Below are 27,685 nucleotides of genomic sequence, written 5' to 3' on the forward strand. Positions count from 1 at the left end.
AAAACAAAGACACAGAGCCTATTTCATTGGTTTATACTTGAGCAGTTCGACAAACCTCCAGCACCTGTTTACCGCTTGTTTTCAACCAGGGCCTGTCCTTATAAATGAATATGTTTTAACACTAACAAAATTGAACACAATTTGAATCACAACTTTGTAGACTAGACCAATGGTTTTGAACATTTACATATTTGAACAGGGATAACTGAAGTTCTCAGTGTATCCACCTTCCTAGTTATGTATACTTCATGCAGCTATTACATTTTTCTGGTCATTTGATGTCTGACATATATCTGTCAGTAGCAGTGTAAATTGTTCAGTAACATTAAGTATTGTAACACCATGCTCACAGCACAGGAGTTAAACTATCCAGATCAGTAATACTTCAAATTTTTCCTCTTGCCAAGTGCCTACCTTCTAATCTGAAAATAAATAAATTAATGTTCTTCTGGAGGATTTAGAATAATAAAGTCAAATAAAGTAGCTAGGGCTTCCCTGGTGGCACAGTGGTTGAGAGTCCGCCTGCCGATGCAGGGGACACGGGTTTGTGCCCCGGTCCGGGAGGATCCCACATGCTGCAGAGCGGCTGGGCCCATGAGCCATGGCCGCTGAGCCTGTGCGTCCGGAGCCTGCGCGTCCGGAGCCTGTGCTCCGCAACGGGAGAGGCCACAACAGTGAGAGGCCCGCGTACTGCAAAAGAGAAAAAAAAAAGTGGCTAAACTAATAGAGGATAGCAAGAGGTCTAATTAGAAGTGGTTCAAAACAAATTGTGTTGGGGATGGTGGAATCTAGCTCCGGGAAGAACTTCTGATGTGTGTCTAGATAAACCTCGGTGACCCTACTTTTCTGAATCTGAAATGTGAACTTTGATATGAGAGACTATAACTCATCACAGAAGACAAGACAATAATATTAGACAACTGAATTTAGACAATTCAGACTTTAGTCCTAACTGTGAAATCCTTTATTTTTGATAACAACAATCATGTCTGAGTTCCCAGATATTCCTGTGTAATAATAACAGCAACTATCATTTGAGCCACCGCTATGAGCTAGGTACTGTGCTAGACGTTTGTATTGTCTGTTTAGATCTCAAAACAGTTTTGTTTCCTACTGGTTGTCCCCCTCTTACAAGTCAGAAAACTGATGCGTAGAGAGGTTAAGTCACTTACGTTACTTATAACTGGGGGCAGAATTTAAACACAGGTTGACTAGACTTCGCAGCTGTGCTCTTTGTACAAGCCAGTGCTAAGCGAGGTTGAAGATAATGGTTACAGATATACTGATTTGCTTTTCAGGAATTCTGTGCGGAAAGCACACATCTATGGAATTACTTTTAGTATTTCACAAGCATTTATGTATTTTTCCCATGCCGGTTGTTTTCGGTTTGGTGCCTATCTCATTGTGAATGGACATATGCACTTCAGAGACGTTATTCTGTAAGTAACTTTTAATTTACTGAGATTATTCCATAGTAAAGTTTCAATAGGTCTCTGCAAAGGTTTGGAATAGACCGAAAAACTAACTTGTTTTATGATGAAGTCATCTAGAGAGTTGAATCTACCCCAGAAATCGAATGTTGTCGGTACTCCAAGGACAGTTTCATTATCCGCGTGGACTAAAATCAACCAAGCTCATAAAAATGATCATAAACCAGAATTTCAGTAATACATAGAAGGACAGGAGGACAGCAAATGTTCTCAATGCAGAGATAAATCATAATTAGAAAACTGCTGGCGACCATAGACCCAAAACAGGTTATAATAGCTTACTATTTACGGGCAACCAAAGATGGCCTTGACAGTGGGATGGGAACGCTTGACTGAAGTCTGGTAAACACTCTCTTCCCTAACCAGCCCTGGGATAACCCTGCCAACTTTTGCCTCTTAGCCTTCCCTATTTTCTTGGTTTCCAAGGCTAACCAGTGGTCTTTCAAAATATGCTAAATACATTCAATTAGATTGCAGTCTAGTCTTGCCAAAGGGAAGCCATGCTTTTAAGATCACTTTGGCGTATTTCTGCTCTGATGGGATGATTTTTAAAAAGTAGCAAACAACTTAAAAAAAAAAAAAAAAAACCCAGGGTCAAGACGGACAGAGTGAAAGAGTTTAAAAGCTGTACTTTTGTTTTCATCCAAAATTAAAATAACCATGAAAAAAGAATATATATCTTTGCATCGATCAAGATCCCAGCAGGGAACAAATGGCCCTACAGATGGGGTAATGGAGGACAGTTTGCTAAAGGGTCTGTTTATAAAGGTGTGAGAAGTATTAAGGTCAGCAGTGCCCAGCTAGGCACCCCTAAGACCTTACTTAAGCCTAAAGGGCAAGAGGAGGGAAAGATTTTCAGAAGCCAGCGCAGGGGCCTTCTGTGCTCTTTGGTGGAAGGACCCCAACACCACACCTCTCCAACGGGAAAGAGACCAACACAACAAACGGCCTGGTCCCACTCCTCCAGCCTCCTTTCCTGCTATGCTATTCCTTGCCAAACCCCATCGGGAGCCAGAGGACCAGAAAACCTTTTGATGCAGACCCTGAAGGTCGGCCTGTCAGGCATCGGGGATGGTGTAAGATAGAGATGGAAGAGTAGCAAGTGGTTTTGAAGGGACAGATGGAAATAGCCAGCTGGGAATGACCACTTGGAGACATTCACTGTCTAGAAAAATACCAATGAAAAAATCGGCCCTGCTTTTAAAAACTGTTTTATCATTGAAATGTTAAATTCTGGATAATTGGAAGATAGCTTTTGAAATCTTTCATACTAAAGCTGCATTACAGGCTGTACAGGAAAGCTAGGCAGCTAGCTACATGTGAGTTGTTCATCACTCTTCTAAAATTTGATTTTTGATAATTAACCTCATCAACTATTTAAGGGAGAGCCTTACTCTACCCACCATTCCCCCCACCCCCCGTGTGCTTAAAATACATTTTAATACCTTAGATTTATACTTTGCTGGACAGCAGTAATTAATACAGCACTGTAAATCAACTATACTTCAATTTAAAAAAAGAATTAAAAAAATAATGTATTAAATTACAAACCAAAACAAGGAGCCAAATGCCCTGACACACCCAATCCAGAATTATTTATCTGGTGTGTATCAGGGATACAGAAGCAAAGCAGAAAATATTCAGTGCATGGAATTTATTTAATTTTTTCAAACTTATGAAACTTTGGTCTCTCTTATTTGAGTGTAGCTCAAAGAGACAAAAAAAAAAAAAAATACAGTTTCCCCCCAAAATCTTAGATTTAGAAGTTTGGGGGAAGTTTTTTTAAGTTCTCTATTAGAGATTTTCCTACCCTCCCCTCTCTCTAGGGAGCTCTGGTGCCCAAAGTAAATAGCTTTGTGGAGGCGCAAATCTCAGAATCTTTAGTCCCTCCTAGAAGTTATAATCCATATGCATTCTTTTAATTGGAGAATAGACCGTTAGCTTAATTGTTTTTTCAGGGTCATAGCAATAGTTCTTTTACTTGTAAGAGAAAAGCTATTTGTAGTAAAGGCTTATTTTGCCCAGTAAGAATTCTTTAACCACAGTAACGATGATTATTGTTTGTGTGGGCCTGCAGAAGAAACCACACCCTGGAGATCAGGGCTGTAGAGTCAGGAGGAAACCTCACTCCTTGTCTGGTACTGATCAAGTCCCTTCAGCCCCCAGAGCTTCAGTTCCCTCAAGTCTAAACGGGGTATGTGTCTTGTTACTAGAATTACCTGAGATCACAACTCAAGATTCTGTTAGCAGACGCTTCCTGAGAGAGGAGAGCTTTACTAAGTTACATGAAATCTAGGAAATGAGAAGCTCCTAAAGGAAGCCAGAAAGCAGTAGAAAAAAAGGAGACCCTCAGGCAGCCGGTGCCGCCTGCCCTCCCGGTCTCCTTTGGTCCTGGAATTTTCTAGTGATGTGTGGGGGAGGGAGGAGGGGGATTAGTAAGGGAGCGAAAACATCAGTACTGGCCAGCAGTGAGTCTTTGGGCTTTGAGACATCTCGGGGCTGAATTATATAAATTAATGTTTAAAATTCTTCTGCTCCCATCTAGGGTGTTTTCAGCGATCGTGTTGGGCGCCGTGGCTCTAGGACACGCGAGTTCCTTTGCTCCAGACTACGCTAAAGCCAAGCTGTCTGCAGCGCACTTATTCAGCCTGTTTGAAAGACAACCTTTGATTGACAGCCACAGTGAGGAAGGCCTGAGGCCTGTGAGTTCTCTGCTGTCTGATCAGCACTTGGTTAATTTTTTCCTAAACGTTTGCTGTCTGCTAGATCATGTCGACTGAAAAAAAAAAAAAAAAAAGGCACAACGTGAGAGTTGTGAGTTAAGTTTTATTCGGGGCAAAATGAGGACTGCAGCCCGGGAGACAGCATCTCAGAGAGCTCGGAGAAACTGCTCCTAAGAGGGAGGGGGAACGTCAGAGTTCCATAGGATTTTAGTGAAGGGGGCACGTGCAGTGAAGCACGCATTTTGGCAGAGCCTTGCTACTGCTCACAAGGAGCAGATGCCCCCGTTAACGACTGTAGTGCTTTTCTAGGTACGAGAAGATGCAAGAAATTGGGTTCATAAAATCTTCTCCTGAAAATACCTATCTGAAGGCCTGCTCTGCCAGTTTTTCCCAGAGCACAGAGCGCCTCATTCCTGTTCTCCACCCTGGACTCCTTTTCAGGGGGTGCTGAAGGCTGGCGGCTGCCGCAGCTTGTAACTCTGTCCTTGTAGAGGCAGATGGCAAGTGGCAATTTTTAGTTGGCAGCTGCAACCACAGGAGAAATTTGTAGTGATCATACTGACATTCACTTCACTGGCTTTGTGATAGTTACAAGGCTAATGATATTTGGCCAACTTTCCTGGCATTTTCAAATTTCATAGGGGGTTGCAAGGATGAGCACATCAAAAGTAAAGAACCCCCAAATCCAGATGTACTAGAACCTGAATAATTTCCATGAAAATTGTGAGTCACTTCTGCATGGAAGGTATGTGTCTGTAGCTCTGTGTGTAACTGCGTTAGCAATTTGGCTTTCATCACATAATTGTCGTCACAGCGTTACGACTGGTGAGAAGGCCACTTTATTCAGAGTAGGAGGAATAATCCTTTACTATCCCCAAACTTAGATGTCAGTGTTCTTTGTGTTCCTTGCCTAACACAAGCCGCTGCACGTTTTAATGCAGGCGAAGCAGCGTGGGTAAAGCGATGGGGACTTAGCACAACCGTTTTGGAACTTCACCAGGTATTTCCTGTTCTGAGAAAATAGCTGTGCCCAAGTGAGGGAGATAAAGAGGCCACCAGGGCTGTAGGCAAGGGCTGTCCACTGAGACGGCAGGTAGAAACTGCTCTAAATCCCCAAGCCTCCGAGCCTTGGGCCATTGACTTGGCTCCAGCCGCAAAATCATCAGTTGGGAAAGCTAAATAGTTGTCTTCAATGAACCAGAAATTTTGAGTTTAGTTAACAACTCTGTAACATGACTGTCTTTAACCTGTACCCCCGGCTCCCATCTTCATTTTATATAACAACTTGCTACCAATACTAACTGGTGGCCAGTACCTGTACTGAATATGAATTGTATGTTTCTCTGCTGTAGTGTTTGGTAAAGCTTCCTTGGAATTATACTTTTTTTTTTTTTTTTTAACTTATTTTTGGCTGCATTGGGTCCTCACTGCTGCACGCGGGCTTTCTCTAGCTGCGGCGAGTGCGAGCTACTCTTCGTTGCGGTGCGCGGGCTTCTCGTTGCGGTGGCTTCTTGTGTTGCGGAACACGGATTCTAGGCGCATGGGCTTCATTAGTTGCGGCTCACGGGCTCAGTAGTTGTGGCGCACGGCGGCAGTATCTCCGCGGCATGTGGGATCTTCCCGGACCAGGGCTCGAACCCGTGTCCCCTGCATTGGCAGGCGGATTCTTAAGCACTGCGCCACCAGGGAAGGCCTTGAAACTATACTTTTTATTTCAGTCATTATCAGACCAATTACAATAGCAACATAAAAATACCTATTTTTTAGGATAAGTTTGAAGGAAACGTGACACTTAATGAAGTCGTGTTCAACTATCCCACGCGGCCAAACGTGCCTGTGCTTCAGGGGCTGAGCCTCGAGGTGAAGAAGGGCCAGACGCTGGCCCTGGTGGGCAGCAGCGGCTGTGGGAAAAGCACGGTGGTCCAGCTCCTGGAGCGGTTCTACGACCCCTTGGCTGGAACAGTGGTGAGCACACTTTCTTAAATTAGTAACTTGATTTAAGGCAGTATTTCAAGTGGCTAAACCAATATTCCCATAATATTGGAAAAAACTGGACAAGACCTATAATCCTAACTGATACGAGGACCACCATTCTCTAAACCCCAAGGTGGCACCCACAGTCAGACAGCTATATGGGGACGGTAGGGTAGAACATCAGGAATGGAGTGTAGTTCAGAAAGTACTGAGTGTGAAGTTGACCTGTGCCCTGCCCTGGGCCTTCTGAGCCAGCTGGAGCCTCCTGCGTGAACACTCAGTCGCTTCCTGGGTTGTAAAGGTAAGCCGCACAGTCCTGCCAGAGTTCTGAGTAGACGCCCAGGACTCCCTCCCCTCCTCTTGCCTTTGCCATCTCTCTCTAACCCGTACTCCAGCCCTCCCATATTTGGCTTTCAGCATTGATGTTGTGGTGTCTAGCCCCTGGCCCTCTTCCATGAGTGGAGACTTGGCTCTTAGCGATAATGCCTGCATTTCCCATTACCTTGGGATGGTACCCACTGACCTAGCCCAGGAAGCCCACCCCCATTTAGACAGTCACCAGAATGTTAAACCTTGTTGAGTTGTTTCTTTGGGGGAAATCTTATGCTTCCACTATTACAATTACTCTGAAGGTATGAATACGGGCAAACCAGCTCAACAATACTCTGTAGGTGTGCTGTGCTAATACCACAGTGGGAATTTCTTTAGAGGGCAAGACTAGTTGGACTTGTGTGTATTTCTTCACCGTGCCCTTTGCATTGCTGGAAGCTGTATTCTCAGTTAGCACATCACAAGGCTCCTCTGGAAGCATCATGCCTCCTGCTTACGGCAAACAAAAAAATAATCAAAGCCACCATCAACAAAGCCAGTTTTCCAAAGACAAAGATACTGCCCTTTGAGCTTGTCCACTTTCCACTGAACTCTTGTCCTTTAGTGCCATCAAAAAGAGAAATGGGGGAAGTTGAAGGCTGGTAGTTCTCAAGTGAAAGAGAGGTAGGGGTAGGAAAGGAGATAACCAACTTTCAAAATCTGGGGCCATGCTGCTGATCTGCTTTTTTTCCTGGTGTGCCTGGAGGAGGGGGATACAGTCAAGGTGAAAGGTTGCAGTTGTTCAGGAGACAGCAGATATGAGCAGGACACCTAACTGCATACTTCTTAAAGGCAGAGGACGGTACATTTGCCTGGATGAGGGCAGGTAGGAAGCAGAGAAAGTAATGTGGAAAGACGAGGCCAAATGTTCCACCACTTTTCCAGGTAGAATAAGAAAGGGATGGCCTAGTTAACAACAACAAGAAATGGTTTTGTTGGCTGTGTTGGCCGCCAGCAGTGTAAGAGCTCACAGGCTGTGAGGGTTGGTATTTCACAAACTGCTGATGCCCACGTGCAACAGTCCTCCTAGTAACTTACTGTTTAGTTGTTTGTTTTTTAAGCCCTTCTTATAGTTTGTGGACTTTGGTTTTCAGCTCCTAGATGGTCAAGAAGCAAAGAAACTCAACATCCAGTGGCTCAGAGCCCAACTCGGAATTGTGTCCCAGGAGCCCATCCTGTTTGACTGCAGCATTGCCGACAACATTGCCTATGGAGACAACAGCCGGTCTGTAAAGATGCCTGAAATTGTGAGTGCTGCCAAAGCAGCCAACATCCATCCTTTCATCGAGACCTTACCCAAAGTAAGTGAACTGGTAGCTTCCTAGGCTGATACCAGAATCAACTGTTTTCCTCCTCCAACAGTTCCCAAAGTTATACTTCAAAGTCTTGCAACAGAACTTGCCTCTGTACTAGCACTGTGACCTTGGACAAGACACTGAAGTCCATGATACCAAGTTTCCTTACTGGTAAATGGGAAAATCAGGCGTGGTGTCTACCTTGTACAAATGTCGTGAGAAGCAAACGAGGTGATGTTAAGTCCCCTCAAAGAGGTGCTTGAGGGCTGCATTCGTACTGTAGCCATGTTTGCTTTATTCCTTACGGTACTTTCCTTTTTAAACATTTTATTTTGAGATAATTATAGATTCATGTGCAGTTGTAAGGAATACAGAGATCTTGTGTACCCTTGACCCAGTTTCCTCCAACGACATCTTGCAAAACTAATAGGGTATGGCAACCACGATACTAATTTTGATACAATCCACTTATCTTGCTCAGACTTCCCCAGTTTTATTATACTTGTCTGCATTTGGATACGTTTGTAGTTCTACGTGATTTTACTGCGTGTGTAGACTCAGGTATCCACTACCCCTGTCAAGATATGGAACGTTTTCATCACCACAGATTCCTCATTTTGCCCTTTTATAGCCACACCCCCCTCCTCCCTGCCCTTACTCCCCACGACCCCTGGCAACCACTAACTGTTCTCCATTTCTGTAATCTTATACTTTAAGAATGTTATGTAAACATATGTACAGTATATAACCTTGTGAGATTAGCTTTTTCCCTCAGCATAATTCCCTGAAGCTGTTGTGTATAACTGTATACACAACAGTTCATGCCTTTTTATTGCTGAGTCGGATGGCTCCATGGTCTGGATGGCCCGCAGCTTTTTAAATTTTTATTGGGGTATAGTTGATTTACAATGCTGTGTTAGTTTCTGGTGTACAGCCAAGTGAATCACTTATGCATATACATTTATCCACTCTTTTAGATTCTTTTCCCATATAGGCCATTACAGAGTACTGAGTAGAGTCCCCTGTGCTATACAGTAGGTCCTAATTAGTTATCGATTTTATATATAGTAGTGTGTATATGTCAATCCCAATCTCCCAATCTATCCTCCTCCCCTTACCCGCCGGTAACCATAAATTTATTTTCTACATCTGTAACTCTTATTTCTGTTTTGTAGAGAAAAGGGCACCCTCTTGCACTGTTCGTGGGAATGTAGATTGGTACAGCCACTATGGAGAACAGCATGGAGGTTCCTTACAAAAAGTAAAAATAGAGCTATCATATGGTCCTCAGCTTTTTTAACTAGTCACCTGTTGAAGTACATCTAGGTTGTTTCTGTTTGGGCTATTAAGAGTAAAGCTGCTATAAATACTTGTGTACAGGCTTTAGTGTGACCCTAAATTTTTATTTCTCTGCGATAAATGCCCAGGAGCACAACTGCTAGACCATATGCTAATTGCTTGTTTAACTTTATGAGAAACTGCTCAACTGTTTTCCAAGGTGGCTCTGCCATTTCATTTTCCCACCAGCAAGTATGAGGGAGGGATACAGTTGCTCTGAATCTTTGCCACCATTTGCTGTTGCCACTGATTTTTCTACCATCCTGATAGGTGTACAGTGATATCTTACTGTGGTTTTAATTTGCATTTCCTAATGGCAGAGGACGTTGAACATTTTTTTATATAGTTATTTGCCATCTATATTTCCTCTTTGGTGGAATGCCTTTTCATGTCTTTTGCCCATGTTCTAATTGGATTATTTTTTACTGTTGAGTTTTGACAGATTTTTATATATTCATGTTACTAGTCCTGTGTTGGAAATGTAGTTTGCAAATATTTTCTCCCAGCTTGTAGCTTATTTTTTCATCTTTTAACAGGGTCTTTTTCAGAGCTTTGGTTTTTAATTTTGATGAGGTCCAATTCATTTTTTCCTTTTACAGACTGTGCTTTTGATGTCAAGTCCAAGAACTCTTTGCCTAGCCCTTGGTCCTGAAGATTTTTCTCCACTATTTTGTAAATTTATGGTTTTACATTTTACTTTTAATTTCACACTCCATTTTGAGTTAATTTTGGTATAAGGTTGTTTTTCTTTAGTGTTTCATTTCTTTGGAGAGGACTGTACTCTCCAATTTCCACGGTCCCCAACACTCCCTATTTATTACCTCATTATTAGCAGTTATGACTATAGCCAAATTGCAGTGAAATCAATACATATTTGAAAACTAAGAGTTCAGTGAAATAATTTTCACAGTGACTAGTAACTTGATCTTATATTGAGTGCTGTGTATATATATTTTTTCTCTTGATTATATATTCCTTAAGGGTAAGAACACAGACAAATTCATTTTTATACTTCCCACAGTTCTGGCATAATAGGTAGCTGGCAAATATTTAAGTGAATGAATGAGTTTAAAAAAGAATAGGCTCCATGTGAGTCATGTGAATATTTCAAATAAAAAATGTTATACCTTAAACACTAACATGTAACCATTTTAGGACTCCAATGATAGCAGATCAACTGACATTCTTATAATGGTAGGAATTGGAGAATTTGTTGCAGCATACCATTGAAAACTAAGGTCATTAATTTTCTAGTTTGATTTTGAAAATGAATGTCCTGTTTAAATGGACAACTTGGTAGAAACTTTTTAGTGATTCTAAGTAATTTTTTCTTATAATTAGAACTGTCAAGTGTTAAGAAGTAAAAGTTTATTCAATATGTCATTAGAATTTTTCTGAGCTAGAACTTTATTAACTTTACTAATGGCTAACTTGCAGAAATATGAAACAAGAGTGGGAGATAAGGGGACTCAGCTTTCAGGAGGTCAAAAACAGAGGATTGCTATTGCCCGAGCCCTCATCCGACACCCCCGAATCCTACTGTTGGATGAAGCTACATCAGCTCTGGATACTGAAAGTGAAAAGGTACGGCCTCCTACCTCATGTCCCATTTAATTTATAAAATAGAACTTCTTTGTGCAGTCAACCATGAAAAAATAGATAGATAAACACACAAACAGCTCATACAGCTAAATATCCAGGGGGAAAAAAAAACCCAGTCAAGAAATGGGCAGAAGACCTAAACAGTTATTTCTCCAAAGAAGACATACAGATGGCCAACAAGCACATGAAAAGATGCTCACCATCACTAATTAATGGAGAAATGCAAATCAAAACTACAGTGAGTACCACCTCACACTGGTCAGAATGGCCATCATCAAAAAGTCAACAGGGACTTCCCTGGTGGCACAGTGGTTAAGAATCCACCTGCCAATTCAGGGGACATGGGTTGGATCCCTAGTCCTGGAAGATCCCACATGCTGCAGAGCAGCTGAGCCCGTGTGCCACAACTACTGAAGCCTGTGCACCTAGAGCCCATGCTCTGCAACAATAGAAGCCACCACAATGAGAAGCCCGTGCACCACAAGGAAGAGTAGCCCCTGCTTGCCACAACTAGAGAAAGCCTGCATGCAGCAACAAAGACCCAACACAGCCATCCATCCATAAATAAATAAATAAAATAAATAAATTTTTATTTATTTATTTAAAAAAAAAGTCTACAAATAACAAATGCTGGAGAGGGTGTGGAGAAAAGGGAACTCTCCTACACTGTTGGTGGGAATGTAAATTGGTACAACCATTATGGAGAACAGTATGGAGGTTCCTTAAAAAACTAAAAATAGAACTGTCATATGACCCAGCAATCCCACTCCTGGGCATATATCTGAAGAAAAACATGGTCTGAAAGTATACATGCACCCCAGTGTTCGTTGCAGCACTGTTTACAATAGCCAGGATATGGAAGCAACCTAAATGTCCATTGACAAATAGATAAAGAAGATGTGGTATATATATACAATGGAATGCTACTCAGCCATAAAAAAGAACAAAATAATGCCATTTGCAGCAACATGGATGGACCTAGAGATTATTATACTAAGTGAAGTAAGTCAGAGAAAGACAAATACCATTATGATATCACTCAAATGTGGAATCTAATTTAAAACTGATACAAAGGAACTTATTCACAAAACAGAAATAGACTCACAGACATAGAAAACAAACATGGTTGCCAAAGGGGAAAGGAGGGGAGGGATAAATTAGTCTGGTTTTAAAATGTACATACTACTATATATAAAATAGATAACCAACAAGGACCTACTGTATAGCACAGGGAACTATACTCAATATTCTGTAACAACCTATATGAGAAAAGAATTTGAAAAAATACATACCTGTATATGTAAAACTGAATTACTCTGCTGTACCCCTGAAACTAACACACCATTGTAAATCAACTCTATTTCAATAAAATTCTAAAAAATAGGCAAGCACAGAAATAAACAAATGTAGATAGCAGTTATTTTTGAGGTAGAATATTTTAATTGAATCCCTTCCAGCATTTTCCAGATTTTCAAAAATGACCACGTATTACTTGTATAAAATGTTATTTTTTGCACTTTTCATTTGCTTTAGCGCATTAATAATGGAAAACCTGGGAAATAAAATACTAAAAAGTGAAGTAGTTAAGTTTAAATCATTTTGTGACTAGTGTGAGAATCCATTTTTATTATAAAGAACATAACTATATGCAAAATGGATTATGTAGCTACCCACCACCAGTCCCTCCCATCAGGAAATTTGCACAAGCCTCTTAAGATAGCCTCATCCACCAGAGGGCAGACAGCAGAAGCAAGAAGAACTATAATTCTGCAGCCTGTGGAACAAAAACCACATTCACAGAAAGACAGAGAAGACGAAAAGGCAGAGGGCTATATACCAGATGAAGGAACAAGATAAAACCCCAGAAGAACAACTAAATGAAGTGGAGATAGGCAACCTTCCAGAAAAAGAATTCAGAATAATGACAGTGAAGATGATCCAGGACCTTGGAAAAAGAATGGAGGCAAAGATTGAGAAGGTGCAAGAAATGTTTAACAAAGACCTGGAAGAATTAAAGAACAAACAAACAGAAATTAACAATACAATAACTGAAATGAAAAATACACTAGAAGGAATCAATAGCAGAATAACTGAGGCAGAAGAACACATGAGTGACCTGGAAGACAGAATGATGGAATTCACTGCGGCAGAACAGACTAAAGAAAAAAGAATGAAAAGAAATGAAGACAGCCTAAGAGACCTCTGGGACAACGTTAAACCCAACAACATTCGCATTATAGGGGTCCCAGAAGAGAGAGAGAAAGAACCAGAGAAAATATTTGAAGACATTATAGTCAAAACCTTCCCTAACATGGGAACGGAAATAGCCACCCAAGTCCAGGAAGCGCAGAGTCTCCCATACAGGATAAAGCCAAGGAGAAACATGCCAAGACACATAGTAATGAAATGGGCAAAAATTAAAGACAAAGAAAAATTACTGAAAGCAGCAAGGGAAAAACGTCAAATAACATACAAGGGAACTCCCATAAGGTTAACAGCTGATTTCTCAGCAGAAACTCTACAAGCCAGAAGGGAGTGGCATGATGTACTTAAAGTGATGAAAGGGAGGAACCTACAACCAAGATTACTCTACCCAGCAAGGATCTCTTTCAGATTCGATGGAGAAATCAAAAGCTTTACAGACAAGCAAAAGCTAAGAGAATTCAGCAACACCAAACCAGCTCTACAACAAATGCTAAAGGAACTTCTCTAAGTGGGAAACACTAGAGAAGAAAAGGACCTACAAAAACAAACCCAAAACAATTAAGAAAATGGTCATAGGAACATACATATCGATAATTACCTTAAACATGAATGGATTAAATGTTCCAACCAAAAGACACAGGCTTGCTGAATGGATGCAAAAACAAGACCCATACATATGCTGTCTACAAGAGACCCACTTCAGACCTAGGGACATATACAGACTGAAAGTGAGGGGATGGAAAAAGATATTCCATACAAATGGAAATGAAAAGAAAGCTGGAGTAGCTATACTCATATCAAATAAAATAGATTTTAAAATAAGGAATGTTACAAGAGACAAGGAAGGACACTGCATAATGATCAAGGGATCAATCCAAGAAGAAGATATAACAATTATATATCCACCCAACATAGGAGCACCTCAAGACATAAGGCAACTGCTTTAAAAGAGGAAATCGATAGTAACACAATAATAGTAGAGGACTTTAACACCTCACTTACACCAATGGACAGATCATCCAAAATGAGAATAAGAAACAGAAGCTTTAAATGACACAATAGACCAGATAGATTTAATTGATATTTATAGGACATTCCATCCAAAAACAGGTTACACGTTCTTGAAGTGTGCACAGAACACTCTCCAGGACAGATCACATCTTGGGTCACAAATCAAACCTCAGTAAATTTAAGAAACTTGAAATCATATCAAGCATCTTTTCTGACCACAATGCTATGAGATTAGAACTGAATTACAGGGAAAAAAACGTAAAAAACACAAACACATGGAGGCTAAACAATATGTTACTAAATAACGAAGACTGAAGAAATCAAAGAGGAAATCAGAAAATACCTAGAGACAAATGACAATGAAAACACGACGATCCAAAACCTATGGGATGCAGCAAAAGCAGTTCTAAGAGGGAAGTTTATAGCTACACAAGCTTACCTCAAGAAACAAGAAAAATCTCAAGTAAACAATCTAACCTTACACCTAAAGGAACTAGAGAAAGAAGAACAAACAAAACCCAAAGTTAGCAGAAGGAAAGAAATCATAAAGATCAAAGCAGAAATCAATGAAATAGAAACAAAGAAAACAATAGCAAAGATCAATAAAACTAAAAGCTGGTTGTTTGAGAAGATAAACAAAATTGATAAACCATTGGCCAGACTCACCAAGAAAAAGAGGGAGAGGACTCAAATCAATAAAGTTAGAAATGAAAAAGGAGAAGTTACAATAGACACCACAGAAATACAAAGCATCCTAAGAGACTACCACAAGCAACTCTATGCCAATAAAGTGGACAACCTGGAAGAAATGGACAAATTCTTACAAAGGTATGAACTTCCAAGACTGAACCAGGAAGAAACAGAAAATACGAACAATCACAAGTAATGAAATTGAAACTGTGATTAAGAATCTTCCAACAAACAAAAGTCCAGGACCAGATGGCTTCACAAGTGAATTCTATCAAATATTTAGTGAAGAGCTAACAATCATCCTTCTCAAACTCTTCCAAAAAATTGCAGATGAAGGAACACTCCCAAACTCATTCTATGAGGCCACCATCACCCTGACACCAAAACCAGACAAAGATACTACAAAAAATAAAATTACAGACCAATATCACTGATGAATATAGATGCAAAAATCCTCAACAAAATACTAGCAAACAGAATCCAACAACACATTAAAAGGACCATCCACCATGATCAAGTGGGATTTATCCCAGGTATGCAAGGATTCTTCAATATACGCAAATCAATCAATGTGATACACCATATTAACATATCGAAGGAGAAAAACCGTATGATCATCTCAATACATGCAGAAACAGCTTTTGAACAAAATTCAACACGCATTTATGATAAAAACTCTCCAGAAAGTGGGCATAGAGGGAAGCTACCTCAACATAATAAAGGCCATATACAGCAAACCCACAGCAAACATCATTCTCAATGGTGAAAAACTGAAAGCATTTCCTCTAAGATCAGGAACAAGACAAGGATGTCCACTCTCACCACTATTATTCAACATAGCTTTAGAAGTCCTAGCCATGGCAATCACAGAAGAAAAATAAAAGGAATACAAATTTGAAAAGAAGAAGTAAAACTGTCACTGTTTGCAGATGACATGATACTATACATAGAGAATCCTAAAAATGCCACCAGAACACTACTAGAGCTAAACAATGAATTTGGTAAAGTTGCAGGATACAAAATTAATGCACAGAAATCTCTTGCATTCCTATACACTAATGATGAAAACTCTGAAAGAGAAATTAAGGAAACACTCCCATTTACCGTTGCAACAAAAAGAATAAAATACCTAGGAATAAACCTACCTAGGGAGACAAAAGACCTGTATGCAGAATACTATAAGACACTGATGAAAGAAATTAAAGATGATACCAACAGATGGAGAGATATACCATGTTCTTGGATTGGAAGAATCAATGTTGTGAAAATGGCTATACTACCCAAAGCAATCTACAGATTCAATGCAATCCCTATCAAATTACCAATGGCATTTTTTACGGAACTAGAACAAATCATCTTAAAATTTGTATGGAGACACAAAAGACCCCGAATAGCCAAAGCAGTCTTTAGAGAAAAAAACGGAGCTGGAGGAATCAGACTCCCTGACTTCAGACTATACTACAAAGCTACAGTAATCAAGACAATATGGTACTGGCACAAAAACAGAAACATAGATCAATGGAACAAGATAGAAAGCCCAGAGATAAACCCACGCACCTATGGTCAACTAATGTATGACAAAGTAGGCAAAGATATACAATGGAGCAAGACAGTCTCTTCGATAAGTGGTGCTGGGCAAACTGGACAGTGACATGTAAAAGAATAAAATTAGAACACTCCCTAACACCATACACAAAAATAAACTCAAAATGGATTCGAGACCTAAATGTAAGACCAGAGACTATAAAACTCTTAGAGGAAAACAAACGAAAAACACTCTTTGAATCACAGCAAGATATTTTTTGATCTACCTCCTAGAATAATGGAAACATAAACAAATGGGACCTAATGAAACTTCACAGCTTTTGCACAGCAAAGGAAACCGTAAACAGGACGAAAAGACAACCCTCAGGGGCTTCCCTGGTAATGCAGTGGTTGAGAATATGCCTGCCAATGCAGGGGACACAGGTTCGAGCCCTGATCCGGGAAGATCCCACATGCCGTGGAGCAACTGGGCCCGTGAGCCACAACTACTAAGCCTGCGCGTCTGGAGCCTGTGCTCCACAAGAGGAGCCGCAATAGTGAGAGGCCCGCACACCGCGATGAAGAGTGGCCCCTGCTTGCCACAACTAGAGAAAGCCCTCGCACAGAAACGGAGACCCAACACAGCCAAAAATAAATATACATTAAGACAACCCTCAGAATGGGAGAAAATATTCGCAAACGAATCCTTGGACAAAGGATTAATCTCCAAAATATATAAACAGCTCATGCAGCTCAATATTAAAGAAACAAACAACCCAATCCAAAAATGGGCAGGAGACCTAAATAGACATTTCTCCAAAGAAGACATACAGATGGCCAAGAAGCACATGAAAAGCTGCTCAACATCACTAATTATGAGAGAAATGCAAATCAAAACTACAATGAGGTATCACCTCACACCAGTTAGAATGGGCATTATCAGAAAATCTACAAACAAATGCTGGACAGGGTGTGGACCAAAGGGAACCCTCTTGCACTGTTGGTGCGAATGTAAATTGATACAGCCACAATGGAGAACAGTATGGAGGTTCCTTAAAAAACTAAAAATAGAATTACCATATGATCCAGCAATCCCACTACTGGGCATATACCCAGAGAAAACCATAATTCAAAAAGACACATGCACCCCAATGTTCATTGCAGCACTGTTTACAATAGCCAGGTCATGGAAGCAACCTAAATGCCCATCGACAGATGAATGGGTAAAGAAGATGTGGTACAACTATACAATGGAATATTACTCAGCCATAAAAAGGAACAAAATTGAGTCATTTGTTGAGACATGGTTGGATCTAGAGACTGTCATACAGAGTGAAGTAAGTCAGAAAGAGAAAAACAAATATCGTATATTAACGCATGTATGTGGAACCTAGACTAATGGTACAGATGAGCCGGTTTGCAGGGCAGAAGTTGAGGCACAGATGTAGAGAACAAATGTATGGACACCAAGCGGGGAAAGCAGTGTGGGGGGAGGGTTGGGGTGAGGTGTGATGAATTGGGCTAATGGGATTGACATGTATACACTGATGTGTATAAAACTGATGGCTAATAAGAACCTGCAGTATAAAAAAACTACTAATACTAAACTTTCTTTGGGTTATTATTATGGAAATATGTTAATATAAATGTTTCAGACATTACATGAAATTTCTAAAAATCTTATATGTTCTGGTATAATGTTATAAGGCATAATTCTAGTTATTACTTGAAAATGTATATCTCAGAAATAACTAAATTTCCTTGTCAATTGCATTACTATGAACTTTCATCAAATCTTTAACCGTGGTCACGTTTAAGTCTTTTGTCATTTACAGACAGTTCTGGGTGTACTCTGATGCTTTTGCAAAAATGTTCCTGTAAAAGGTTTTCATCTTCAAGGAATTCATGGAAAAGACTCTGACAAGCACAGGTTTCTGGTAACTGGCTATACTGCTGAACTGAATGAATAAGCATTTTCAGAACTCTAATGGAAAACTGATGAATTCATAAAAGTGCTAACAAAAGATCAAGATGAAAAAAATTAATTACACAGGACTGAGTGAACTGATGAGGATGATTATAATTTTTGTGACTTTCTGTTTGAATAAAAAAAAATCCCACAAGGACTCAGAGGCAAAAAAATATACAAATCAATTTTCACTGCAAAGTAAAGGAGCTGTTACAGTGGAGGATTACTGGACTGAATGTCAATATTATGACATAGTGTGAGTGTGTTTCGTGTTTGGTAATTGCAATCGTTGTTGCTTTTGTTGTGGTCATCCATTTACAATGCTTGGTGTCAGTCTATTTATCTCTTGTAAAAATAAAATACAGTGTGTGTGTGTGAAAAAAAAAGATGGATTATGTAAAAACATGCATAAAACTAAAGATTCAAAATGAGACAAGAAAGGTAATTTTCTTTTGTACATATGGTAAAATATTTAGATTTCCTTTCCAGTTAAAACTTATTTCTACAATTTTTAAGATAAGGCTTCTGTTCTGATTTATCAATAGATTGTCCAAGAAGCTCTGGACAAAGCCCGAGAAGGCCGCACCTGCATTGTGATCGCTCACCGCCTGTCCACCATTCAGAATGCAGACTTGATAGTGGTGATTGAGAACGGCAAAGTCAGGGAGCACGGCACACATCAGCAGCTGCTAGCACAGAGAGGCATCTACTTCTCCATGGTCAGTGTCCAGGCTGGGACACAGAAGTGATGAACTCTTGTTATAGTGTATCTTAAAAATAAATTCAAATCATTCTACAACTTTTTCTGATTTAGAGACTTCTTTTCTAAGTCATCATAAAATATAGGTATATCTTATTCCATATCAATTTAGAACATCCAATTTGGGGTTGGATATTACAGCATTTGAAATGTAGGAGTTAAAAGTAACATCTGGCTTGATGAAGTATGAAAACAGCCTAGCTCTGAGTTACCAAAAACATATGGAGATAATATCACTCAACCATAAAAAAGAATGAAGTAACGCCATTTGCACCAACATGGATGGACCTACAGATCATCATACTAAAGGAAATAAATCAGAGAAAAATACCACATGATATCACTTATATGTGGAATCTAAAGAAAATATATGATACAAATGAACTAATTTACAAAACAGAAAAAGACTCAGAAAACAAACTTATGGTTAGCAAAAGGGAAAGGGGGGAGGGATAAATTTGGAATTTAAGATCAACAGGTATGCACTACTATATATAAAAATAAACAGCAAGGATCTACTGTATAGCACAGGGAACAATATTCAATATCTTGAAATAACCTATAATGGAAAAGAACCTGAAAAAAAAATATATATATATAAAATGGAATCACTTTGCTGTACACCTGAAACACTATAAATCAACCATACTTGAATAAAAAAATTTAAAAATCATATGGAGAAAGTGAAGAGCAGAGTTTAGGTATATAAAACTGTAGAAGATTCAATGCAATCCCTATCAAATTACCCAGGACGTTTTTCACAGAACTAAAATTCATATGAAACCATAAAAGACAAAATTGCCAAAGCAATCCTGAAGAAAAGGAACAACCCATGGGCTTCCCTGGTGGCGCAGTGGTTGAGAGTCTGCCTGCCGATGCAGGGGACGCGGGTTCGTGCCCCGGTCCGGGAAGATGCTGCATGCCGTGGAGCGGCTGGGCCCGTGAGCCATGGCCGCTGGGCCTGCGCGTCCGGAGCGTGTGTTGCGCAACGGGCGAGGCCACAGTGAGAGGCCCGCATACCGCAAAAAAAAAAAAAAAAAAGAACAACCCAGGAGGCATAACCCTCTCAGACTTCAGAGAGTACTACAAAGCTACAGTAATCAAAACAGCATGGAGGAACTTCCCTGGTGGGGCAGTGGTTAAGAATCCACCTGCCAATGCAGGGGACACAGGTTCAAGCCCTGGTCCAGGAAGATCCTACATGCCATAGAGCAACTAAGCCTGTGCACCACAACTACTGAGCCTGCGCTATAGAGCCCACGAGCCACAGCTACTGACCCCGCACGCCTGGAGCCCATACTCCGCAACTAGAGAAGCCACCACAATGAGAAGCCCACGCACCGCAACTAAGAGTAGCCCCCACCTGCCGCAACTAGAGAAAGCCCGCCTGCAGCAATGAAGACCCAACACAGCCAAAAATAAAAATAAATTAATTTTTTTAAAAGTACTTAAATGTAAAGGTTTAAAAACAAAACAGCATGGTATTGGCACAAAAACAGACATACGGATAAATGAAACAGGATAGAGAGCCCAGAAATAAACCCACATGCCTATGGTCAATTAATCTTTGACAAAGGAGGCAAGAATATACAATGGGAAAAAGACAGTCTCTTCAGCAAGTGATGCTGGGAAAGCTGAACAGCCACATGTAAATCAATGTAGCTAGAACACATCTTCACACCATACACAAAAATAAACTCAAAATGGCCTAAAGACTTAAACATAAGACATGACACTATAAAACTCCTAGAAGAGATAATTGGCAAAACATTCTCTGACATAACTTGTACCAATGTTTTCTTAGGTCAGTCTCCCAAGGCAATAGAAATAAAAACAAAAATAAATGAATGGGACCCATTCAAACTTACAGGGTTTTGCACAGCAAAGGAAACTATAAACAAAATGAAAAGACAAGCTGCAGAATGGGAGAAAATATTTGCAAACAATGTGACCAACAACCGATTGATTTCCAAAATACACAAACAGCTCATACAACTTAACAAAAAAACCTAATCGAAAAATGGGCAGAAGACCTAAACAGACATTTCTCAAAGACATACAGATGGCCAACAGGTACATGAAAAGATGCTCAACTTCACTAATTATCTGAGAAGTGCAATTCAAAAGGACAATGAGGTATCACCTCACGCTGGTCAGAATGGCCATCATTAAAAAGTCCACAAATAACAAATGCTGGAGAGGGTGTGGAGAAAAGGGAACCCTCTTACACTGTTGGTGGGAATGTAAATTGGTACAGCCACTATGGAGAACAGTATGGAGGTTCCTCAGAAAACTAAAAATAGAGTTCCCATATGATCCAGCAATCCTGCTCCTGGGCATATATCCAGACAAAACTCTAATCCAAAGAGATACATGCACCCTTATGTTCATAGCAGCACTATTCACAATAACCAAGACATGCAAACAACCTAAATGTCCATTGACAAATGAATGGATAAAGAAGATGTGTAACAGATATACAATGGAATACTACTCAACCATAAAAAAGAACAAAATAATGCCATTTGCAGCAACATGGATGCAACTAGATTATCATACTGAGTGAAGTAAGTCAGAAAGAGAAAGACAAATACCATTATGTTATCATTTATATGTGGAACCTAAAATATGACACAAATGAACCTATCCATGAAAAAGAAACATAATCATGCACATAGAGAACAGACTGGTGGTTGCCAAGGCGGAAGGGGGTGGGGGAGGGATGGAGTGGGAGGTTGGGGGTAGCAGATGTGAGCTTTTATATACACAATGGGTAAACAACAAGGTCCTACTATACAGCAGATAGAACTATATTCAATGTCATGTGATAAATCATAATGGAAAAAATATATACAACTGAATCACTTTGCTGTACAGCAGAAATTAACATTGTAAATCAACCACACATCAATTAAAAATTAATTAATTAAATAAAACTGTAGAATTCAAAGAAGCCACAGACACAGGGAAAATTCTTATGGTCCTGATTCATTGGGTAGATGACAGGGTAGTTTGGGAACAATTTTCCTTGTTACAAAGTTAAAATATATTGTTCAATAGCATACTCTCTTCATTGGTAAATTTTCAAGTTATTCTATTAGAGAATTGAGGTTTTAAAAAAAGGAATGTATTCCCAGATTTATCATCACATTCCAAGAGAAAATGGAATTGTCCTTAGACAAACTAACTGTAGGCACACATTTGTTCCATATAAAGAAAGAGGCATATTACTTAAATGTTTAAAACACATTAATAAAAACTACATACTATCTCAGTGCAATTTGAAACATTTCAAAGAAACATCAATAAAATGCTGTTTCTATAGAACTGCATTACTTTTACAAATAGTTTTATTTTCCCAGAAGATTAATCCACTTCAACAAGAAGGAATATGTTTAGATGGAGACCAAAAAGAAATATTCTAGGCAACCCTTGGAAGCTAACCACTCTGAAATGTTTTTTCCTTAATTTACTGCAGCAATACCCATTCTCACTGCTATGACAGGTTGTTTAGGTCAGTAATCTATCCAAATCAGGTCTTCTATATGTAATAAATCATATATACCAAGGAATTTTTCAAATGTAACCATGTGTAGTAGTAGACTGAATTTCAGTTAACCAAGAGAGGAGTGGGGCAAAGGGTACGTTACCACAGTGACTCAAGGTGAGAATTCAACCTACTCTTATGTAATTATTCTCAAACTTGCCTGATAAGGATCATGGGGCATTTGCTCCTAGAAATTCTGACTCAGTAGGTGTGGGTAAGGCCCAGGAATCTTTTTGTAAAAAGCATTCCAGACGATTCTTAACTTCAGGCAGGTTAGAGGAACATGTTAAAAACATGAGTGAAAAGAGGTTTCTCTGCAGGAGGTGATCAGCTTCTAAAATACCCAATTCTTTAGATATTATTTAAAAACAATCAAAGAGGCCTTACAACTTCTACCTTTCACTCTTGGAACATTCTCACTGCCCAGTATGAAGTCCAGGCTAGAATCCTGAATGATCAAAGACCATGCAGAGAGAGGTCCAGCCAGTAAGTCCCTAGACCGTGGTGAGGTTGTCTCAGACTTCCCAGCCTCACCCAGCAGCCTGGTGATGGCAGCGGTGTAACTCACTCAGGCAAGACAGAAGCAGAGCCATCCAAATGGGCACAGTCAACTAACACAGTCACGAGAAATGATCATAAGACAGTAGGTTTTGCATGGTTTATTACACAATACATAACTGATCAGAAAGTACAAGGTCAAACAGGAATGAAGCGCTTACTAAAACACTAAACAAGAAGCTATATGATTTTGAGAATTTTATTTTCTGAGAATAGAAACTATAAAACAGAACAAAGGAAAAATAAATCCTGACAATCTGATTTAGTATTTAATCCTTTTAAAGTCACTGATTTTAAATATAAATGCTTTAATTTCATATTCACAAAACTAATTATAACAATATACTATAATAAATTTTTTTAGGGTTTTTCATGTATGTCAGTGGGTCTAAACCTCCTTACTACAACCGAATTCTTTTGTCTGTTCAACATAAACTTTTTTTAGACTAAATTGTAGTGGTCTCTCCCAAACATAGTAGACTTATATCCCTGTGGTGAATGTGGAATCATTGATTTCAGGGAAATTAGCATCCAATCATGTATTTCATATCCTTTGGCAACTAGAAAATGTTAAAGTGCTTGAAAGATAGAGTCTATGAGGATGTTCAGAGAGAAGATTTATTACCTATATAGGTACCAACAAAGATATTTAAACATTAGATTTGCATTGTTAAAATCTGCAGATTTGCATTGTTGAGGCTAACCTTCAAGTTTGCATAGTTCTATAGTCATAATTTGCATTGCTGCTGCATCAGAGGAAGCTTAAAAATATTTCTACTTTCTATGTCAGAATAAATTTAGAGAGCATAATTCTACTAATTTCTACATTCAACAAGTTTCCTTCAGTCAACATCTCTTCCTGTCTCACATCACCAACCCACTCCCAGCATCCAGTTTTGTTAAGTGCTTACTAAATGATTAGTCTCTAAAGATGAGCAATGTCCATCAGTTGCATCATATCACTGAAAGCACGGAAAGTCTGCTGAACTAGCTTTTCTGCATCAGTCTCTGGACATGATTTCCAGGCTGTACAGGCCACAATAAACCTGTGAAGCACAAATAATAAATGATGAAGTAGAACACAAAAATCAACACAAAAAGGCTCCAAATTGAGATGGTGAATAGAGCCATTACCTTTATTCCATCTGGCTGTTCACATATGAAATATGATTTATTGCTCACATTAGGTAAATGTAACCTGACACAATAGAAAGTATAGTCATATTTATATATAATGCTAGGAACACTTAATTTACTGCGTGACTAGAGCCTAAGGACAAAAAGGAAACAAAAAATTAGCCAGAGCTCAAGAGTGCTCTGGGGTCAGGTCTTACTGTGTTAAACAAACTCACCTCTTCCCATAAAAGACCTTACCAACATGCCCAAATGGAATGAGTTAGAATATGAATTCATGCCACTGTCTGCAATAAAACTTGACCTATTTTTAAAGAAAAATACAGTGCTTGAAGAGAGTAAAAAAATAATAATAAAATAGAGAAAGAAGGATAAGAGGAGAGAAAGGCTGTTTCTAGAAAAACCAGAGAGAAACTCTCCTGAAACCAAAATATGCCTTCCACCACCATATCCTTCTAGATCCTCCTGATGAAGAAATCCCCTATCTGGCAGGTGATAAAAGTGGTCCCAAGAAGCTGAAACAAACAGGAAAGAAGCGTGGCTTCTGGTGGGCTCAGAGCCGAAACCTCACTACTAACACTCTTGGAACTAGCCTTCCCCTTTCCAGACACACAAATTTTCTACAGCAAAACATGCATTATGCTCAAGTTAAAATCAAAATGTTGTGTAATGTAAAGCTTGTGGACGGCATGCAATTTTCACATCACTAAAAATTAAGACTGGAAAGTACGTATCTTTGACATGTACTTTAGATTAAGCAGAACAAAATAAAAACATGTTCTGGTCCAGTATATAATAATGAAACCAATGTTTGAATGGATTATATTTGCTGAAAGATACACAGCAACCTACAGAAATTCCTGCCTTGTTTTCACATAGTGATTCATGATCAGTAGGCATTTTCTCGCTATGTTGTGCATATACTTCTCAAATATTTAGCAAGATCTAAGTATTTCTTTGCAAAGAGTAACGATTTCTATTTATGTGTTAAATTTTTTAAAAATTCAGTTATATTTTTAAATTATAGAAAGAACAATCATTCCTACATGAACAATTCACAAAAGAATATACACAGATGTCAATAAACAAAGAGAAAATGTTTTGCTTCATAAGAATTCAGGTTAGGTTATTTTTCCCTATAAAATTTCTACAGACTGCTTTATAATGTCTAAAGCTGGCAATGATGTGATGAAATATGGAAAGGTATAATACTATCATTATTTGTAATGAGAAAAACTGGAAATAGTATGGAAGTGGTTAAATTATGAAATCCATAAGACTAGACATTCCTCAACCATTAAAATACCTCAAAGGATATTTAATGGCATTGGGAAATGCTTGAAGTAATATTAAGTGAGAGTGCAATTCACAAAAAGGACACTAAAATATTTACAATATGATCTAAATTTGTAATAATTACACACACACAATCTATGTATATTATAGATTAGAAAGATAATGGTCTTATGTCTTATAATGGAAATGTTAACTTTGTTCCTATATTTTTCCATATTTTACAAATTTTTTTACATTGAGCATGCAGTACATTTAAAATAAAATGTTGTACTCCCTCTTGCAAGAGCACTGGAATCACAACTAACTGCTGAACAATCGTCAACAGGAAGACACTGAAACTCACCAAAAAATATACCCCACATCCAAAGACACAGGAGAAGCCACAGTGAGAAGGTAGTAGAGGCACAATCACAATAAAATCAAATCCCAGAACCACTAGGTGGGTGACTCACAAACTGGAGAACAATAATACCAAAGAGGTCCACCCACTGGAGTGAAGGTTCTGAGCCCCATGTCAGGCTTCCCAATCTGGGGGTCCGGCAACGGGAGGAGGAATTCCCAGAGAATCAGACTTGAAGGCTAGTGGTATTTGATTGCAGGACTTTGACAGGACTGGGGGAAAACAGAGGCTCCACTCTTGGAAGGCACACACAAAGTAGTGTGCGCATCGGGACCCAGGGGAAGGAGCAGTGACCCCATAGGAGACTGAACCAGACCTGCCTGCTAGTGCTGGAGGGTCTCCTGAAGAGGCAGGGGTGGCTGTGGCTCAAAGTTCTGGGAAGTACTCCTTGGTGTGAGCCCTCCCAGAGTCCGCCATTAGCCCCACCAAACAGCCGGGTAGGCTCTAGGGCTGGGTTGCCTCAGGCCAAACAACTAACAGGGAGAGAACCGAGCCCCACCCAACAGCTGACAAGCAGATTAAAGTTTTACTGACCTCTCCCCACCGGAGCAACACCCAGCTCTACACACCAGCGTCCCTCCCATCAGGAAGCTTGCACAAGCCTCTTAGATAGCTGCATCCACCAGAGGGCAGACAGCAGAAGCAAGAAGAACTACAATTCTGCAGCCTGTGGAATGAAAACCACATTCACAGAAAGACAGACAAAATGAAAAGGCAGAGGACTATGTACCAGATGAAGGAATAAGATAAACCCCCAGAAAAACAGCTAAATGAAGTGGAGATAGGCAACCTTCCAGAAAAGAATTCAGAATAATGACAGTGAAGTTGATCCAGGCCCTCAGAAAAAGAATGGAGGCAAAGATCGAGAAGATGCAGGAAATGTTTAACAAAGACCTAGGAGAACAAAAGAACAAACAGAGATGAACAATACAATAACTGAAATGAAAAATGAAAAGTACACTAGAAGGAATCAACAGCAGAATAACTGAGGCAGAAGAACGGATAATGACCTGGAATACAGAATGGTGGAATTCACTGCTGCGGAACAGAATAAAGAAAAAAGAATGAAAAGAAATGAAGACAGCCTAGGAGAACTCTGGGACAACATTAAACACAACAATTCACATTACAGGGGTCCCAGAAGGAGAAGAGAGAGAGAAAGGAGCCGAGAAAATATGTGAAGAGATTATAGTCGAAAACTTCCCCAACATGGGAAAGGAAATAGCCGCCCAAGTCCAGGACACAGAAGAGTCCCAGGCATGATAAATCCAAGGAGAAACGTGCCAAGACACATGGAATCAAATTGGCAAAAACTAAAGACAAAGAAAAATTATTAAAAGCAACAAGGAAAAAACGACAACATACAAGGGAACTTCCATAAGGTTAACAGTTGACTTCTCAGCAGAAGCTTGACAAGCCAGAAGGGAGTGGCACGATATATTTAAAGTGATGAAAGGGAAGAACCTACAACCAAGATTACTCTACCCAGCAAGGATCTCATTCAGAATCGATGAAGAAATCAAAAGCTTTACAGACAAGCAAAAGCTAAGAGAATTCAGCAACACCAAACCAGCTCTACAACAAATGCTAAAGGAACTTCTCTAAGTGGGAAACAAAAGAGAAGAAAAGAACCTACAAAAACAAACCAAAAACAATTAAGAAAACAGTAATAGGAACACACATATCAATAATTATCTTAAATGTGAATGGATTAAATGCTCCAACCAAAAGACACAGGCTCACTGAATGGATGCAAAAACAAGACCCATATATATGCTGTCTACAAGAGACCCACTTCAG

The 27,685-nt window shown here is 39.5% G+C and overlaps 2 protein-coding genes across 14 annotated transcripts in view; one reads left to right on the forward strand and one right to left on the reverse strand.

The window, feature by feature from the left end:
• ABCB4 (ATP binding cassette subfamily B member 4) overlaps window positions 1-19,127 on the forward strand; it is a 76,021-nt gene extending 56,894 nt beyond the window's left edge. Inside the window, exons 23-29 of one of the 5 annotated variants that reach the window (XM_089917746.1) lie at window positions 1,299-1,439; window positions 4,036-4,192; window positions 5,981-6,178; window positions 7,651-7,857; window positions 10,627-10,773; window positions 18,736-18,909; window positions 19,053-19,127. In XM_089917746.1, coding sequence (XP_089773872.1) covers window positions 1,299-1,439; window positions 4,036-4,192; window positions 5,981-6,178; window positions 7,651-7,857; window positions 10,627-10,773; window positions 18,736-18,909; window positions 19,053-19,112 — 1,084 coding nt within the window. In that variant the 3' untranslated portion in view covers window positions 19,113-19,127. Of the gene's footprint in view, window positions 1-1,298; window positions 1,440-4,035; window positions 4,193-5,980; window positions 6,179-7,650; window positions 7,858-10,626; window positions 10,774-18,056 lie in introns of all 5 variants that reach the window. The other 4 variants (XM_022588363.2, XM_022588381.2, XM_022588347.3 and 1 more) reach the window with 4 other exon arrangements.
• Window positions 1-27,685, reverse strand: part of CROT (carnitine O-octanoyltransferase) — a 101,270-nt gene that overhangs the window by 18,695 nt on the left and 54,890 nt on the right. For 3 of the 9 annotated variants that reach the window (XM_089917748.1, XM_022588439.2, XM_089917747.1), the window contains one exon: window positions 5-24,101. The exons of 3 other annotated variants lie outside the window; for them this stretch is intronic. In XM_089917748.1, the coding sequence (XP_089773874.1) occupies window positions 23,981-24,101 (121 nt within the window). In that variant the 3' untranslated portion in view covers window positions 5-23,980. Of the gene's footprint in view, window positions 1-3; window positions 24,102-24,189; window positions 24,254-27,685 lie in introns of those variants that run through there. 3 more of the 9 variants (XM_089917749.1, XR_016394367.1, XM_089917753.1) reach the window with 3 other exon arrangements.

The sequence above is a fragment of the Delphinapterus leucas genome, chromosome 9 (genome assembly GCF_059928025.1).
Source record: "Delphinapterus leucas isolate spDelLeu-1000000601 "Yukka" chromosome 9, BTC_Dleu_Yukka2, whole genome shotgun sequence".
NCBI lineage: Eukaryota > Metazoa > Chordata > Mammalia > Artiodactyla > Monodontidae > Delphinapterus > Delphinapterus leucas.